General features: G+C 38.9%; 1 protein-coding gene across 3 annotated transcripts in view; it reads right to left on the bottom strand.

Moving 5' to 3' along the window:
- The window catches only part of sdr42e2 (short chain dehydrogenase/reductase family 42E, member 2), a 42,019-nt gene that overhangs the window by 5,847 nt on the left and 16,212 nt on the right, over window positions 1-19,960 (bottom strand). For all 3 annotated transcript variants that reach the window (XR_015481362.1, XM_087245295.1, XM_087245296.1), the window contains exons 5-11: window positions 18,806-18,924; window positions 11,837-11,912; window positions 9,259-9,341; window positions 3,855-3,992; window positions 1,409-1,474; window positions 1,274-1,337; window positions 1,113-1,186 (exon numbers count right to left, since the gene is read on the bottom strand). Coding sequence is in view for 2 of the 3 variants with exons in the window: in XM_087245295.1 (XP_087101421.1) it covers window positions 1,113-1,186; window positions 1,274-1,337; window positions 1,409-1,474; window positions 3,855-3,992; window positions 9,259-9,341; window positions 11,837-11,912; window positions 18,806-18,924 (620 nt within the window). In the remaining variant the exon portion in view is untranslated. The remainder of the gene's footprint in view (window positions 1-1,112; window positions 1,187-1,273; window positions 1,338-1,408; window positions 1,475-3,854; window positions 3,993-9,258; window positions 9,342-11,836; window positions 11,913-18,805; window positions 18,925-19,960) is intronic.

The raw sequence follows: 19,960 nt of genomic DNA, 5'->3' as shown, positions 1-19,960 counted from the left end.
GCCGACATGTTTGTCACCTCTTATTCTCTGCGATATTTAAACAACCGGAGGAGATGCAAGCAGTCTAATGTGTTTCATGGCCACAGATGCCCGATATTATGATTTATTAAACCTGATGAAAACCTAAATGTAAACTGTACATGTTAATGTAAGTGTCTAAAGTATATGGAGATGGTAACATAAGCTGCTATACACTGGCTATAGCTCCACATACACACACACACATACACACACGTGTTCCTATACAGTGTCTGCGGGGTCTTAAAAAGTATTAAAAATGGATAAATCAATTAAAAGAAATTTAGGGCCCTTTAAGGTATTAAAAAGTCTTAAATGCCATTTTACAAGGTATTAAATTTTGTATCAGTGTGCTAAAGTTTGCCTGAATTTAATCTTTGAATATTGGAATGTTGTGAAGTTTATGAAATCAAATAATTCAAACTAGATTTGACATCACGCTGCTTTTTTACTGTGGTAACCAGGGAACCACTGTTATTCCTGCTGTTTAATAGTCGCCACCTGCTGGACTAATAATTTTTATTCAGTATATATTAATATACTAATAATAATAAATAATAATACTAGTTCCTAGGCCAGCCGAGAGACATAGTCTCTCCAGCGTGTCCTGGGTCTTCCCCAAGCCCTCCTCCCGGTGAGACATGCCTGGAACACCTCCCTAGGTAGGCTTCCAGGAGGCATCCGAAACAGATGCCAGAGTCTCCTCAGCTGACTTCTCTCGATGTGGAGGAGCAGCGGCTCTACTCCGAGCCCCTCCAGGGTGTCAGAGCTCATCATCGTATCCATAAGAGTGCGCCCTGCCACCCTTCAAAGGAAACTCATTTCGGCCGCTTGTATCCGAGATCTTGTCCTTTCAGTCAAGACCCAAAGCTCACGACCATAGGTGAGAGTAGGAACGTAGATTGACCGGAAATTCGAGAGCTTTGCCTTTCGCCTCAGCTCTTAGTAAATACATTGCAAGTTAAAATGTCGGCAATGTTACTGGTTGAAACCTGAAGTGGTGATAAGCCCATAAAATGTATACAAAGAGTCTTAAAAAAGGTCTTAAAAGGTATTGAATATGATATAATGATATAATTAAGACTGGACTTTACCTCATTTCTGGTCAGAAGCAAAGGGATTTCCACTATAGGTCTCAAAGCCACATGCAGCCGCTCCATCAGAATGGCTGGAGAAGACCGGAGTGATGGATTGTTTATATTTTTAATAAATAAATGAATTCATAAATTGAAATGTCACATTTCTTAAGTCCCACCTGCTGAGTAGACCAGAGACACAGGAAGGTGAATCAGTGGCCGACCGTAACCCAGTCTTTCAAACTGGAGATGGAAAAACGTTAGAATATTTCCAAAGGGTTAAATAGACATGCTTGGGTTTATGTGCTACTTACCAGTGGTGTTAGCCATTCAAAGACATTAACCGACTCCCCATCATTGATGAAGTACGCCTGGCCACTCTGAAAGCAAATTGACGACAGTTAAGTTAACATTATTAGACCTTTTTTCTTTTTCAAATATTTCCCAAATGATGTTTAAGAGAGCAAGGAATTGTTCACACCTCACAGTATTTCCTATAATATTTTTCTTCTAGAGAAAATTTTTATTTATTTAAAAAAAACATTTTAAGGTGAAAATTATTAGCCCCCTTAAGCGATATTTATTTTAATTGTCTACAGAACAAACCACTGTTATACAATGATTTGCCTATTTACCCTAACTTACCTAATTAATCTGGTTAAAAGTGCAGTATGTAAGTCTGACACCCAGTGGTTGAACTTGGTATTGCACAACTGGTTCAAAACACATGCAAGTGCAGGTTGCCAGATTGAAGACACCAACAGGAGCGAGCCTGACTATCGAGCCTAAAGGCTGATTTAGGTTGTGTTCTAAATAAGAGCAGTAGCATGTGATAGAAGAATTAGTTTCCATATTAAAATGAGTTTTTGTCCTAACCAACACCTGAAATTCATATTTAAGAAATGGCTTCTATTTCTTGCAGCTGACCAACAGGATGAACTGTAAACACCTCAGGTACACCCCATGTGCTTTATTCAGTGTTAAATGCTAATAATGTGAGTTTGAATGCTATTTAACAATACAAGCAGCAGATAGTTCACCTCAGATCTGGAAAATAACATAAACTGTTTGAAATTGAACTTTAGAACTTTAAACCAACACATATCAGTGATTCAGCATGTACATTTAATAATGTTTAAGAGGTTTAATATGTATTAATTAGATTATAAATCTTACCGTTTCATTGGAGTGCAGTGAGTGCACTATTCTGTGCTTCTGAATGGCTGTGTTTAAATTTCTGTCATGCTTAGTCTGATACAAACAGCAAAATTGCTTATCACTGCAAATTTTGTCATGTAGTGTGTTGTTAGAACATGGGGTTACAATCTAACCTGCTCATCTAATGTTTACGATTGTAATATTTATAATATTTGCTATTTAATAGCCACCTCATGTGGAATTAAATCTGCATTCATTTCGGGGCTGTTACTGTCCACTGGAGGTCGCATTTCGGTAACAGACGCACACTTGAGAGCCTTACTGAGTGAATTAAATACATGGATTTCCAGCAAGGCAACCAGGGGTGCTGAAATCAGGGCTTGATTTATGCCGGAACACGCCAGATCCAAATCCGGCACCTCTGAAATCTGATCCAGCACTTCATTTTACGGATCCCCTTCCTCAACCGCCCTCCTCAGCCGACTGCTGTTCACTTTCACTTTCTTCTGCGACTACCCAAACCTCTTCACTTTCATTTGCGACATCCCTCCGCCATCTTACCAACCCCTCCTCTCTTCACTTTTGTCTGCCCCAAACCCCCAACCCCTCCTTCCACTTTCATGCGCGGTACCTCTACATCCTTGGGTTACATGCCGGATCCGTTATTCTGTTCCAGGACCACGCAATTCATAAACTAAACACTGGCTGAAATATAATTGGCTACACTGGCAATGGGTTGGTTAAAAAAACCAAAACAAAGACAGACATTCTGGCACATAACACACATTTTCAAAGCAGAATATTTGACTGCAGCATCGTTTTTCAGATAAACAAGTTTGTTCACTTGGCATGTTTCTTAACTATCTGCAAGCATATTGTGAAGTTTCACAAAATATTTTCGAGAGGAGCACGTGATATGATTGTGCACTGCTGGCCACTCATCCGTAATCAGTAATAATCCAATCAGAATGATCCTAGCTTAATATAAATGGATCACTTTCTCCTTATTGCTCCTTATCTTCTTTTTGGAAGAATCCCCCCTTCCACCCCATCTCCTCCTTTTTCTCCCCTTCTAAAGGGGGAGCGATCGAGACCTACCTGATCTTGGATCCCCTGATATGCTTCTACACCGGGCTGGAGTCCTGGGCTCAAATATCTCCGAGCTCAGGGTTCTCTCCCAGGACAGCATTTATGCCATTTATACCAAACCTGCTATTAATGCCAAGCATATATATCTAAGTGGGAACTCTTGAAAGGGTATTTTTATGCTTTAGAAGAGTCAAAAACTTACACACAGCTCCTTTAAGCCTTTAAATGTCACTTTAAGCTAAATACTAGTATGTTGAAAAATATCTAGTCAAATGTAATTTACTGTCATCATCAAAATCAGTTATTAGAAATTAGTTTTCAAAACTATTATGTTTAGAAATATGTTGAAAAAATCTCTCCTTTAAAGAGAAATTGTGAAAAAAATATATACAGGGGTGCTGATAATTCTGACTTCAGAAAATTATTATTGTACAATAATACATCTTCAAATCTGCTGATTCAAACAAAATACAAATTTCTATCAAAATACATATAAAAAAAATTAACACATACCGCCACAAAGGCTTTCTCCGCAGTAAGTGCTTGTGCTGCTAAAACATGCGCCGTCACCAGATTATCCACATGCACCCAGTTCATCTTGGCATTGGGGTCCCCAAAACAAAAGCTGAAGAACCGTCTTTCCACGTTTACCTGAGAAGAGAAAAGAAAAGAAAAATATTTGTCTCCAGATTCACCTCATAGAGCTAATAACAACCTTTAGAGCCATACAAGAAATCAAAACTAACTATGATTTTGTTAGCTCATATTGCTAGCTTTGTGGTGAAAATAATAACTGTTTGCCCTTGTAATCTACAGGGTGGGCCATTTATATGGATACACCTTGTATGGGATGGTTGGTGATATTAACTTCCTGTGTGTGGCACATTAGTATATGTGAGGGGGCAAACTTGTAAAGATGGATGGTGGCCATTTTGAAGTCAGCCATCTTGGATCCAACTTCTGTTTTTTTCAATAGGAAGAGGGGCATTTGACACATCAAACTTACCGGGAATTTCACAAGAAAAATTACGATGTGCTTGGTTTTAACTTTATTCTTTCATGAGTTATTTACAATTCAATGCAACCCCCTTCCTCCACTCTTCACACACTGATAGCAAAACAGCAAGACAATTGCCAGCACAGGCTTCCATTATCCGTAGTTTCAGGTGCTGCACATCTTGTATCTTGTACAAGATACAAGGTGTCTGTTAGCTTCTGATAACTCTCCACAAACCCTTTTACCCATCTTTCTGAACGAAATGCCCAATATGTGTCTGTATATTAGAGATATATTAGACAGTCGTGTGTCTGTATTTTGTCAGGCACAGTAGGAGCTCAGGTTGTAACAGGAGACTTTCACAGACTCTATTAATATTGTACAGCTCTGGGCACATTGGCACCGCTGAAGCTGCAGAGTACAACTGTCTGCAATCTGTATGTGTGTGTATAAGTTTATGTGGTTTACAGGGACATGAAGTTGGATAATGACTTAATTGTACTCTATTAAGGTGTTTTACAGGGACACGCCTCATGTTACTGTAATTCAAAAGGCTTAAAAATATACTTACTGGGGTTTTAAAATGGAAAATTTGGCAAGAGTTCATGAGGGTTGAGATTAGGAGTAGAGTTAGGGTAAGGCCATATAATAAGCCTGTTTTTAACAAGCGGCAACCTCCGGCTCTCCCTCAGGAAGCCAATACGGAAGTAACTAAAACTGCAATTCATCCGAAATTCCGCTAGTCCTGGTCGCTCCTGGCTCCAAAACAGAGCAAATTTCAATTGAGCCCACTGTTAGAATGGCCAACTTTACAGCAGAAAAAAAGGTGTTTACAGCCTGGTACAAAAAAAGATTTTGGTTAATACAGCTAATATTACCCTTCATGACAACTGTGAGGGGGGTGAATTGTTTTATAACTCATCCGTTTCCTTTATATTAAGTTATATTAAGTTTGCATAATTAAGGGCGTGGCCACTTGAGTGACAGCTTGGTCTCATTGGTCGCCGTCACGTCACCTCAGCTGAATCCTGCAGATTAGCCACTGAACTCGGCATATTTATCGTATTTCTGTGTTGTTTTACATGGCTTTACACAGTCAACTGCCTTTTGGACTTGTTTCCTACAATTATTAGATGGCATGGCATGCTGAGTGCACTTAATTGTGCTCACAAACCATTCACGTGGCCTCCGTTTCCCATGTGAGTAAATTTATATAAGTTACTTATATACCATCTCTGTACATGTATTTGTTTTATTTAAGGTCATTTATTGTTTATATTTATAATTAGAGCTGTAATGCACTTCAGAATCTGATGAATTGATTAGCTGTAGGCTCTAGAACAGTCATCTGAAGCGTTGTCATACAGGGTTATGCAGGATTTCATCAATAGTCTTACAGTAACTAACACAGACTATATCTGAAGTGTTTGGAAGTAATTCGCGTTTTCCTCTTGTTAAAAAACGTCATAACAGAACAATGTTCAGTGGCTCAATGTATTACAGCAGTGTTTTTAAAAGTCTAAACACTTTATTGATATAGTATACAACCAAGCACAAGTGGTCAGAATACAAACGGGTCACAGGTGATAAAGTATTAAGCATTTCTCCCAAAGTAAAGTGTGTCTGAACCAGGTCCAAGCAAACTGTCAGCAGGCGTCTGTAGCTCCGCTCACTCTCCGCCTCTTTGCCCTTGTTTGGTATCCCGCCGTGGGTGTGATGACGAGCGAACAAAATGGCGACGGTTGGCCACGCCTACTTGTGGCTACTTTTGCGCTCTTTAGAAACCTATGGGTGACGTCACGGATACTACGTCCATTTATTTTACAGTCTATGGTTTTTAACAGTATAAAATACATTATGCTTATTGAGTGTCCCTGTATATCAGGGGTGGCCAACCCTGTTCCTGGAGAGCCACCTTCCTACAGATTTCAGTTGCAACCCATATCAAACACACCTGCCTGTAATTATCACAACCCAAGCTCATTCCGCAAACTTAGCCCAGCAGACGTTTCTGGAGACCGCGATTTACGTGGCCGGAGGTACGTATGGCCACGTTTAGTTTTCGGTGTGATGCCGCTCCGCTCCTCCTCTTCGCACTCGCCGGCTGACGGCTCACCTCCGAGGGCTTTCCCACTGCTACCAGTTTATCCGCTTAGCTCGCAGCGTTACGTCGGCGGAGCGGAGGCCCAGAGGAGGAGGAGCCGGCCATGGGGACGACCGGGATCGAGTCTGGGGAAGAGCGGTCCCAGAAATCAGGTAAGTAAAAAAAAGGTGAAACAGAATCCAAAAAAAAAGGGCAAGAATGCGGCGAGATCCGAAAACACGGTCAATATCAAAGACGAGGGCTTTTGCTTTTTTTTTTCTGGACGGCTTTTGCAAACCGTCGCTTGGGTTTAGAGAAGGAGGAGGGTGGCAGAGTCGGCCAATTTGATGGCCGCCCGGACGATTGTTCAGCCAGTCAGTCGGACGTACGGTTGCTCCACAGTGGCCTTCGGCGGCTTTTCATGCGAGAACAGCGCGGGCGCGAACGGCGCGCGCTCCCGAGAGGCGTCTCTCACGGATCCGCGAAAACAAAAACTGCTCAAATACGTACCTCCCGGGACGTATTTCACGGTCTGCAGAAACGTCCGCGGGGCTACGTTTCCACAATAAGCCTGGGTTGAATTATCACGTGGTGTTCTTCAGGTCCTAATTAATTGGTCCAAGTGTGTTTGATATGGGCAGCAACTGAAATCTGCAGGAAGGTGGCTCTCCAGGAACAGGGTTGGCCAACCCTGCTCTAAATCATGATGTGATAGGAAATACCTGCATGATATTGGAAAAACCTGACATTGCAATATTTTTTCAGTGATATACCCTACCTGAGAAAAAAATTGTCATAGATCCCAGTTGTAAGAGCAACAATTAATAACTTGACTTCTAGATGATCATTTGGAAAAGTGGCAGAAGGAACCAGTCAATCAGAAATCAGTCGTTTTGGTGAAGGACAAACCATGGTTTGGGGTTACATTTAGTATGGGGGCATTGAGAGATCTGCAGAGTGGATGGCAACATCAACATCCTGAGGAGTCAAGATTTTTTTGCTGCCCAGTACATTACAAACCACAGGAGAGGGCAAATTCTCCAGCAGTATAGCGCTCCTGCTCATACTTCAGCCTCCACATCAAAGCTCCTGAAAGAAGGTCAAGCTGCTCCAGGATTGAGCAGCCCAGTCACCAGGCATGAACTTTATTGAGCATGTCTGGGGTAAGATGGAGGAGGCATTGAAAATGAATCTAAAGAATCTTGATGAACTCTGGGAGTCCTGCAAGAAGGCTTTCTTTGTCATTCCAGATGACTTTATTGATAAGTGATTTGAGTCATTGCACAGATGTATGGATGCAGTCCTCCAAGCTCATGATGGATTCAGACACAACATTCATTCTTTCTCCACTGCAGCAGGACTTTATATTCTAAACTGGACATTATTTATGTTCAGTGACAAGTCTTTTGTCTAAGCAAAGTCAGACTTTACTGCCCTAATAAAATAATTCAAAATTAAGGTGGGATCATATTTTATTTTGGTAAATAAGCGTAATCTAGAGGCCTTTGCCTTTCATATAAACCGCTTCTGATACCAAATGAACAACTAGCAGTCAAGTTATTCGTTGTTCCTAAATCCTGTATAGAGGACATGACTTTTGTCAGGTAGTGTATATATTGAGAAATGAGTAAGATTTCACGAGGTGGCTTGAATAGCTCTAATTGGAAAGAAATCATTCATTTAAATTGATGAAGGTGATTCTTTAAGGGTGTGAATCATGTCTAAAAATAATAAACTAATTGCAAGCAAGAGTAATTACAGTGGAGCAATAAAAAAAGTAAACAGTGCTTTATGGTTTGCCAGAGTGTCAAACAGTATTCTGGAACAGAAACTGAATAATGCAGTGTAAAATAACACTGTATAGTCTTCAGTGTATTAATAATTCCGTAAAATTATTCTTTGATAAAGTTAATAAAAGTGAAAGTACTTTTTTTTAAGCTCGATCGCGATAAACTCTCTTGAGTCACTTGTTAATTATAAAGTTTCACTTTGTTATGGTTATACTTTGCAATGACTCACGTATTCTCAACTGTGCTGTTCAACTATAATCCCTTAACATTGCAGATCCTGCGATGTGACTATTGCAGACACACACATTGCGATAGCGATGCTGAAATGATATATTCTGCAGCCTTAGATGGTAGGAAATGGATAGAAAGAGAATAACTGTTGTGATCGCCAGCTGTGTTTTCTCCACTGGAGATAACTTCCGCTATTTCAACGAACTACAACTCCTAGAACTCTTTGCTCCCATCAACCCCTGCAACAGCTGACAATAATCCAGACACTCACACAGACACAGCTGTAGCTCATAATGGACAGATTAGTAGAACTAATCACATTCACATTCCCTTTGCTGAGTCTTGTGTCTCTCACAAATAAAACACCGGTTTTCCAGCCTGATCTCACGAGAAACGTAAGTATTTTACGTTTTGTCAGTTTAAGGGCTAATTCGTACGAATTCGTTAAAGTTCAGTCGTATGATAATATACGATTTTAAAAGAGAAGTGTGGCACCTAATCCCAACCATCATTGGGTGATGAGCAAATCGTACTAAATTGTACGAATTAGATCGTACGAATTCATACGAATTAGCCACTATAGCAAAAAGTTACGAATTGCATTGGGTTTTCTCCTGTTTGTTTTTGCTGTGTTTTTGATTCTAGACTTTATTTGGGGCCTAGCCTGTCTTTTCATCTGCATTGTGACTACATTTATTGGATTACCCCTATTCTCCTGTTTGTGACCTTTGCCTTTATGATCTGTTCTTTAATAAACTGCATGTGGATCAGCAAGTTCGTTCTCAGGGTCTTCTTCAAAACAATAATAAAACTCACCATCACTCGGTGTAAATGCCTTCTCTCTTCAGGACCGTAGATACCAGAGGGGCGCAGGACACATGTGTGTAGAAGACCACCACCTATCACAAAAAAAAAAAAAACTTTGAATTACATCCGTAAGCATCACTCCACTTTTTGATTTCACATTTAGAATTGATATCTGACCTAGTTATAGCAAAGACTATAGAATACACAAGACTGTTACTCATATAGTTTTGAATGAGGGAAAGTGTAATGGTCAATTTGGTGAAGCCCTAAAGCCCTGTCTACTAGTACAAGAGCCAATGATCGATTTCTATACGCTTATTTCCAACCCAAGCTCATTTTGAAAGCGTAGTCCCGCGGACGTTTCTGGAGACAGCGGAATACGTCCCGGGAGGTATGTACGGCTGCATTTATTTTTTGCAAGCGAACGCTGCGGGGCGGTGTGATGCTGTTCCCTTTCGTGCTTGCCGGCCGGCCGACCGCTTACCTCCTTGTGGAGGGCTTCCCAGCTGCAACCCGTTTGTCCACTCAGCTCACTGTGTACGTCGGCAGGCTCGAGATGCAGAGAGGAGTTGACCATGGCGACCGGTTTCGAGTCTGCTTTTTTTTTTGGACGGCTTTTGTAAACTGTTGCTCGGGTTTAGGGAAGCGAGCGGGCGGGCGGGTCAATCTGTAAAATTGGTTGGGTTCAGGGAAGGAGGAGGGCGGGTCAGCCGATTGGCCGGTCACGCAGTCAATCATCCGGTCAGTCGGGACAGCGGCCTCTGGTGGGTTCACACGAGAACAGCACGGGCGCGAACTGCTCTTGCAAGAGGCGTCTGAGATGCGAAAAAGCACACAACAGCGGCCTCTCGCGGATTCGCAAAAACAAAAACTGCAGCCGTACGTACCCGCCAGGACATATTCCACGGTCTCCAGAAACGTTTCCACAATGAGCCTGGGTTGCTTATTTCACCTGCCCGCCATTTTAAAGAACTAAAGCGAGGCTGCGATGGGAAGAAACCCGCAAGTTTAGGACCATTACTGTAAACATTGATGTGTACTACAAACCTCCAGCTGTTGCCGATATTTTATAATGCAGAAATGGTGTAAACATCACTTTAATATCATTCAGTAAGTTTATTTTAAACAATTAAAAGAAATTTAGCATCAAACAACATCTGTAAGAGTAATATGCTCAAGGCTTCAGTTCATGGCACCAGTTAAACACTGTGGGGACGTAATCCTGCTTCAGCCTATGTAACCTGGTGAGTGATAAAACACTACAGTCCTCTGCAGCACATCCTCATGTTGTCTGTAATAGTGTTGTCCCGGTACTGAGGTTTTAAAAACATCTTTTTCCTGCTAACACTGAAGCGCTGCTGAGTGCGGATGACTCGACTGATCTTCACGGCTGCTTCGCACTCCAGTCTCCGTGTATCTGTGTTTGCACTCAGTTTTCCGCTCTTCATCCAGTGCGAATACAGATACACGGAGACTGGAGCGCCAAGAAGCTGTGAAGATCAGTCGAGTCATCAAGCAGATCGCTCGTCTGTGTTTGTGCTCGGTAAACAGCGGAGGGTGAACTGATGACCTTCTCGACCAATCACAGTCATTTCTGTTGAGCACATGAACACAATGGCAAATCAGCGCTGTTTTAAGAAAGCCATCAACAGGGCCTTAAATGTGAGTGGGAAATTGCCGGTTTTACTTTTAATTCAGTATCGTGACGGGTCTAATATAGTGAAAGAATCAGTTCATTAACTCGAGTTTGATAAATGGCACCTAAAACATGTGTTTGGGAAAGAAAACGTTAGCTAATTAGTGCCATTTCCCTTAACTTGGCTAAAAATGAGTTCTGATATGCCTTTTAATTTTCACCATTCATTCAGAACGGACCTTCGGGTCACTCGGTAGGCGGTGAGATTATAAACTCATCTCAGTTATTTTTAGTAGACAACACTGAGATGAAAGTGAAACGCTTTATAATAAAGTCTCAGACCAATCAAAATACCAAAGTATATCTCCTCAAATTCTTAAAAAAAAAAATTAAGATCTTAAAAACCCACCAACTATTCTTTAATAACTGGTTTGTAAATAATGCAAAACTTAATTTAGTACTGAAAAATGAATCAACAAAGTATAAAAACACAATTTTTAAACACGTTGTACATTACAACAATACAGCATCTGTGGCTGTATTTATAAACTGCTTACTAACGTCTATTAATGTAGGGTTAATGCTTAACAAATGATGAATTAACTACCTGCTAATGCTTAATAAATGATTCATAGTGTGTAGTTATTATAAAGTGCTACCAAAAATATTAAATTAAAATTAAATCAACTGAACTATTTGCTCCTCGAGGTTAAGCCGACCTAATGATTAAGTCTAGGTCTAAATTTAAAACAGTGTCAGCGGGTCTGCTTGGCTAGGGTTGCACACTGTGGCCGTTACCATAGCAGCCGTTACCTCAGTACTTCATCAGCACACACACACACCGACACACACACACACACACACAATATGAGCAGGGTACATGACACCACTTGCGCTTATTGCTATTGCGCGCAATCGACTTCAGAGACGAACAAGTTTTCATTTCCGTACCTTTTGTTGATCTCCTATTGGCAGCGAGCACCATGCGCTCAGCGATAGCTTTAGTCCTGGAGTAATGGTCGATGTGCTTGAAGAGAGACAATAAAAGATCATTCAGAGTCAGATCTCAAATTATAGATGCAGTTTTATATTCATACATATAACATTAGCAGACACTTTCATACAAAGAGACTATTAAATTGAAGGAGATTTGGAGATTTTTGTAGGAACTATAACCAGTAAGAACAAAATGATAAAAGAAAATACACCCACATACACTTATTTATCAGGGATTGCCACAGCAGAATGAACCGCTAACTTTTTTAGCATATGTTATGTATGTTTATTGTATATAAAATATAAATTGTGTAATACAATTCATGACATATTTATAATGGCTTCATGACAATCATGTTTATGACAGATTTATGACAAGTTTTATTGTCTTGGTAATGTCAAGTTGTCATGACAGACAAAAAACAGGTTGTGATGTATTTGTTTATGTCAAGTCGTCATAACAATGTCCTATTTGTATTTAAAATGTATAACTGAGTGACTGACACTTAATAACAGTTGTTATAAGCATACATTTAATATATCATACACATTCACGATGTGTCATGTCATGATTATAAAGGTTTCATAATGGTCTTATGAACACCTCCTTCAAGTAAAGTGTTCCAGCGCTTAGTCAAATCTGTTATAAAAATTCCTCAAATATTTATAATGGCTTCATGACAATCATGTTTATGACAGATTTATGACAAGTTGTGTTGTCTTGGTATGTCAAGTTGTCATGACAAAGACAAAAATAGGTTGTGGTGTATTTGTTCATGTCAAGTCATAACAAACATTGTCATCTCCAAAATGTCATAACTGAGCGAATGACACTTAATGACAGTTTTTTTAGGCAAGCATAAAATATAATTCACATCGAGTCATGTCATTACTTTAAAAGTTTTGTAAAGGTCTTATGAACACCTCCTTCAAGTAAAGTGTTACTTTATTTTGCCCAATGCTTAGTTAAAGGCTGTTATAACTTTATGACATACTTATAATGGCTCATGACAAATCATGTTTATGACAGGTTTATGACAAGTTTTATTGTCTTGGTATGTCAAGTTGTCATGACAAAAACAAAAACAGGTTGTGATATATTTGTTTGTCAAGTCGTCATAAACAATGTCATCTTTGTATTTAAAATGACATAACTGAGCCAATGCCACTTAATAACAGTTGTTATAAGCATACAATAAATATTATTCACATTCATGACATGAGTCATGTCATGATTATAAAGGTTTCATAGTGGTCTTATGAACACCTCCTTCAAGTAAACTGTTCCAGCGCTTAGTGAAAGTCTGTTATAAATTCATGACATACTTATAATGGCTTCATAAAAATCATGTTTATGACACATTTATGATTAGTTTTATTGTCTTGGTATGTCAAGTTGTCATGACAAAGATGAAAGCTAGTTGTGATGTATTTGTTTATGTCAAGTCGTCATAACAAAAAATGTCATCATGTCATAACTGAGCATATGACACTTAATGACAGTTGTTAAAAGCAAGCATAAAAAGTAATTCACATCAAGTCATGTCATAATTTTAAAAGTTTCATGAACTCTTATGAACACCTCCCCCAAGTAAAGTGTTACTTTATTTTCCCCTGCGCTTACTGAAAGGCTGTTATAAATTCATGACATACTTATAATGGCTCATGACAAATCATGTTTATGACAGGTTTATGACAAGTTTCATTGTTTCTGTAATGTCAAGTTGTCATGACAAAGACATTTCAAGTTGTGATGTATTTGTTTATGTCAAGTCGGCATAACAAACAATGTCATCTTTGTATTTAAAATGTCATAACAGAGCCAATGACACTTAATAACAGTTGTTATAAGCATACATTAAATATCATTGACATTCATGACATGAGTCATGTCATGATTATAAAGTTTTCATAATGGTCTTATGAACACCTCCTTCAAGTAAACTGTTCCAGCACTTAGTGAAAGTCTGTTTTAAAATCTACTACACATTATAAGGGCTTCATTACATTCATGTTTATGACAGATTTATGACAAGTTGTAATGTCTTGGTAATGTTAAGTTGTCATGACAAAGACAAAAAACGGGTTGTGATGTATTTGTTTATGTCAAGTTGTCATAACAAACAATGTCATCTGTCCATTTAAAATGTTATAACTGAGCGACTGACACTTAATAACAGTTGTTATAAGCATGCATAAAATATCATTCACATTCACAAATTGTCATATCATGATTATAAAGGTTTCATAATGGTCTTATGAACATCTCCTTCAAGTAAAGTGTTCCACCGCTTAGTGAAAGTCTGATAATTCCTGAAATATTTATAATGCCTTCATGACAATCATGTTTATGACAGATTTATGACAAGTTGTCTTGATATGTCAAGTTGTCATGACAAAGACCAAAACAGGTTGCGATGTATTTGTTCATGTCAAGTTGTCATAACGAACAATGTCATTGTTGCTTTTTAAATGTCAAAACTGCATCAACAACACTTAATAACGATTGTTATAAGCACAGATACAATCTCATTCACATTCATGATCATGTCATGATTAAAAAGGTTTAATGACAGTCTTACGAACACCTCCTTCAAGTAAAGTGCTACCTTTTTTATTTTTTTCCCAGCGCTTAGTGAAAGTCTTCACACATCAGTCAACCTTGGCCAAAAGCGAGCTCTGAGTGAAATCTGAGTGTGTAAGCGGTACCGTTATATGATTCATCAGATGTTATGTATTCATGTATGATGTTTGGCCAGACAAAAGCACATGACTTGTGTAACACTTGGAGCTCCATCAGGCGAGCGAGGTGTCGGATGGACTCATTTGATTCCATTAACCTTCCTCAGCTTCAGTCTACTGTTTTCCAGCACAGCGAAAGCAAGAGTTCAGTCCAACACGACATGCTAATGCCTAGTGAAAGTGCTCGGACTGTAAAAGAGTCCATGACCTCAAGAGAAAAAGTAATAATGCTATCTGCCTTACTGGGCAGCAATTCAGTACAGTAATTCACTGTAAACCAATCCCTGCAAAAATACTGTACTTACATTAACAGCACCATTTATCTTGCTTCTTATGTATTTATAGTATTGTATATTCATTAATTAATTATAACTTATTTATCAGGGGTCCCCACAGTGGAATGAACCGCCAACTATTCCAGCATATGTTTACGCAGTGGATGTCCTTCCACTCATTCAGTACACTACGGTCAATTTAGTTAACCCAATTCACATGTCTTTGGACGGTGGGGGAAACCGGAGCACCCTGAGGACAACCCACGCCAACACGACAAATATTACCAGCAGGCACAAGATGACAACAGATTGACTATGTACCTCAAAGTCATGGGACATTGCATTTTGGGTGGAAATGAAAATCGGGTTAACATCAGAACCCATCATCAGGCCAATGTCAAGGTCCAATGTTGGACAGACGTTGAATTTTGGTCCAAAACAACCTAAAAACAACCAAATATCAATGTCTAACAGCTTGATTTGTGTATGTTAGCACTATGACGTCTATCGGATTTTGGTTGTATAAATGTTAGTATTTGACGTCAATATGATGTTGGTTTAATATGTTGGCTTGACGTTAGATTTTGGTTTGCAACACAACTTTAAAACAACCAAATATCAACATCATTTGACGTCATTGCTGGATGATTTAAAACTACATGCAGATTAAGAAAGAAGGTCAGATATTGGATCTGGAGATTGTCTGAACGCGCTTCTCCATCCTGAATTATCAACATTTGACTTTGGTCCTTCAATATAATTGCATTTTTACAGCTTTTTTTTTTCAACATAAACAAATGAAGCAAAGGTTAAGTCTAGGGCTGCACAATATATTGCTTCAGAATCGATATCCATATCAATAAGCCAGCACAGTTCAGAGCATGTGGTCTGTGGAGCCAATGCAAAATTTCATTCAAACAGTCCCACTTTACATTAAGTGTCGCTTATACCTGTGAATTTACATGGTAAGTAGATGTGTATGTTGTATGTAACTACAGTGTATGTACACACTGTACCATAGTATTTACTTATATATCCACTCAATATAAAGTGTAAAATGGTCACAAATTACAGTGTAATACATAAAACCCAAGTCTTTGTGCAATTATTTAACAACAGTAAACTTCTGTGACTATTAAGCACATGTGAGTTGAAGGTGGTTGTAGATAAACTATGCACAGCTGCGGCCCTCCAGGAATTGGGTTTGAGACCACTGACATAGACAATCCTGTAGTATTTTAAAATGCTAAAATAGTATTAAAGTTACTGTTTACTATTTATAGGTTACTACAGGTCATTTACGGGACACAACAAATGTCGACACCAAACAGCTAGTGATAATGAAAGTAATCTGTTTGCTTATTCAACAAGAATAAGCCGAACTTCCGAAGAGCACGTAAAGAGAGTAAACAAAGCAGCAATCAGCGGCATTATCAGTCACTCACCACAGAGAGATTGACTCATGTTAATATGTCTGATAATCTAATAATCCATACTGTTTGTAAATATTTGAAAAATGTAGCAATATTTCAGCCTTCCTCGTTGTGTTTCTTCTTGACTTGAATTGTTTACATGCTACATCACTTCTGTTTTTGTTATCACATTCTGATTTATTTCTGAAGAACTGATCAGAGGGCTCTCTACATCCGACACCCGAAACTGATTCTATACGTTGAATTGACCGATGAGCTCTGACGTTAACTCAAAGAGAGGGGATGTGTGGAACACACTAAACCAACTATGGTTGCCCACCAACAATGCTGACTGATGGTTTGGTGTAAGGATGCTCAAAATAATCGATCAACCATTAACTGAGAGTGTGCGTTGTTAACCAATTAATGGTAACAAGGGGCCGATCACAGCGAACGTGCATCTTTTGAATGGTTTGCTAACGTTTGCAAGTGTTTTGCACGCTGCTTATGCGCCTCGCGTTTTTGCTGTTGTGGCTGTGTGCTCACAATAGAAAAAAGTCAACTCTGAGTGAAAAAAGCGAGTTACGTCAGTCGCGTCTTTTTCATTCATCAATCAAATGAAAGCAAAGGCAGGACTATCACTGAGGTGACTACAGAGAACTTTTTACTTGTGCTCACAGTTTCAAGTTATCCAGAGCTGCATGACTTCATTCATTCATTCATTCATTTTCTTTTCGGCTTTGTCCCTTGATTAATCTGGGGTCGCCACAGTGGAATGAACCATCAACTTATCCAGCATATGTTTTACGCAACAGATGCCCTTCCAGCCATACATACACACTCATTCACACACACACACACACACTCATACACTACGGTCAATTTTAGCATACCCAATTCACCTGAACCATATGTCTTTGGACTTGTAGGGGAAACTGGAGCACACGGAGGAAAGCCACTCAAACACAGGGAGAACATGCAAACTTCACACAGAAATGCCAACTGACCCAGCCAAGGCTCGAACCAGCAACCTTCTTGCTGTGAGGTGAACGTGCTACCCACTGCGCCACGATATTATTAAATATTACAATTATGATTAGACATTCTAAACACACCAGTGATCGTACGCTTCAGTGAACAGTCGGTGCTGATCACATCTGTGTTATTGTACATATCAAAGGGTTAAAAGTGTGCTCCTTTATTTATTTATTTTATTATTTAACGATTCTCCGCATACCATTAGACCAGGGGTATCCAAACTCAGTCCTGGAGGGCCGGTGTCCTGGAGAGTTTATCTGCCAAGTAGTTTCTAGTATATCTAGTAAGAGCTTGATTAGCTGCTTCAGGTGTGTTTGATTAGGGTTGGAGCTAAACTCTCTAGAACACCAGCCCTCCAGGAGCGAGCTTGGACATCCCTGTACTAGACAGAGGTCCGCGTACTACAGTTTGACAACCATTATTCAATTCACCTATATCGCATGTCTTTGGACTATGGGGGAAACCAGAGCACCTTAAGGAAACCCACGTTAACATGGGGAGATTATGCAAACTCCACATGGCATATGTCATGTATATAAAGGAGATTGTATGTATGCTTATGACAACTGTCATTAGGTGGCATTCACCCAGTTATATTATTTGCAAAAAATGCAAAGATTTATTTATTTTATGACAACTTGACATTACCAAGACAGCTTGTCATAAATCCGTCATAAACATGATTGTCATGAGGCCATTATAATTGTGTCATGAATATATGTTTTTTATTTGTCATTAAAATGTTTTAATAAAATTGTCGGTCCCACTTTATATTAAGTGTCCTTAACTACTATGTACTTACATCAAAAAATAAATACAATGTACTTACTGTGTTTAAAATGTATTTGAGAACACTTGTGGTGCTTTTGAGTTGGGATAGGGGTTGGGTTATGGACAGGTTTGGTGGTATGGGTAGGTTTAAGGGTGGGTTAAGGTGTAAGGGATGGTCAACAGTGTATTTACAAATGTAATTACAAAAGTTAATTACAGCTGTAATTACATACATGTATTTAATCAAGCTTAAGTACACAGTAAATACATGTATTTACACAATAAGTACATTGTAACAAACTATTAATTCCTGTGTAAGTACATATTAGTTAAGGCCACTTAATATAAAGTGGGACCAAATTGTCAGTTCTATGTCAAATAAGGTTAGAATATAATTTTAATTAAAACAAATTCAATGTCATTAAATTAAAAAAGACGTTATAAAAATCATGACACAATTATAAAGGCCTCATGGTAGTCATTTTTAGCTTTGTTGCTTCTGTAAAGTTATCATGATAAAAACAGATTGACATAACCGATTGAATGACACTTAACACTGTTATAAGTATGAATAAAATCTGAATTATATTTATGACATGTCATATCATGGTTATAAAGGTGTCATGACAGTCTTTCAGCCATCCCCTTCAAGTAGTGTAACCCAAATACAAGAGCTCTTCACTCACCATGTCTAGCGGCACACAGGGTACTGAGTCTTCATCTCCATCCTCAATGGGCCGTCCGGCAAACGCCACATTCACTGTGCTGGTGTAGATGAGTCTGGAGATGCCCCGCTCCGCACACACTACGCACAACACAACACAACACAACACATGCTGACACTGAGAAAAATAACCCCATTTTACATTAAGCTTCCTATTTCTTCAGTTTGTCACAGTGCATTTTCTACTAATGTTGCTTTACAAATCGGCTCAAAAGCAAATATCAATGAAGTTCTCATAACGTATTAGTCAATTGTGACTATTAACTATTAAACACAACATACAATTACAACTATTAAAGTGCATTCATTATTGCTGTAAATATTTCCAATCAAATTGCTACAACACATTGTAAGGGTCAAACTATTGATTTTTCTTTTAGACCAAAAATCATTATAATATTAAAGGGAACCAATTGTATAATTTTTTTACAAGATGTTAAATAAATATCTGACGACCCTAGAGTGTGTATGGGAAGTTTTAGCTCAAAATGTCCAGAAAATAATGTTTTATAATGCTTTGAATCGATGGTTTGGTACACTTTTATGGCTGTTTCCACTGTCAAAGGGTACCAAAAAGCAAACTGTACCGTACCCCTTCTTGGGTACCCTTTGCAAAGAATACCTAGCATGACAAAAGGGTAACAAAAGGCGGAACTAGACGTGCAGTTGAGCGCTATTGGTTTCCAGAAATACGTCACTTGCTTGTGGACAAGCAGGAGAGTGAAAACAAAGGAACTGCCATTTTTAAATACACAGCCGAGACATTACACCGTAATAATATATGCATATAATAATGAGCTATGGTCGAAATGAGCTCAAACAAACCTAGTCGTCGTCTTGATGAACAGCCACAAAGACAAGAAGAACAAAATCTGCCATGTCATATTGTTGTTTTACGAGTCCGTCTAAAATTGCGAGCGGTTTCACTTTCTCCAGAGAGCTCAGCGAGCGTCTATATTTGATACAACAAACTTCTTGAGCTGATAATAACAATGTGCATGTGATTATTGAAGTGCTTCTGACATCCAATCCTTTCAGAAACAGACAAACGCGAACCTAACCATGAACTATGACATGTTTAATTATTACCATCGCCTTTTGGACTATTAAGAACTTG

The sequence above is a fragment of the Danio rerio genome, chromosome 3 (assembly GCF_052040795.2).
Source record: "Danio rerio strain M-AB ecotype USA chromosome 3, GRCz13ab, whole genome shotgun sequence".
Taxonomy (NCBI): Eukaryota; Metazoa; Chordata; class Actinopteri; order Cypriniformes; family Danionidae; genus Danio; species Danio rerio.
The sequence above is the reverse complement of the archived record's forward strand: the minus strand, read 5'-3'. Positions and strand labels throughout refer to the sequence as shown.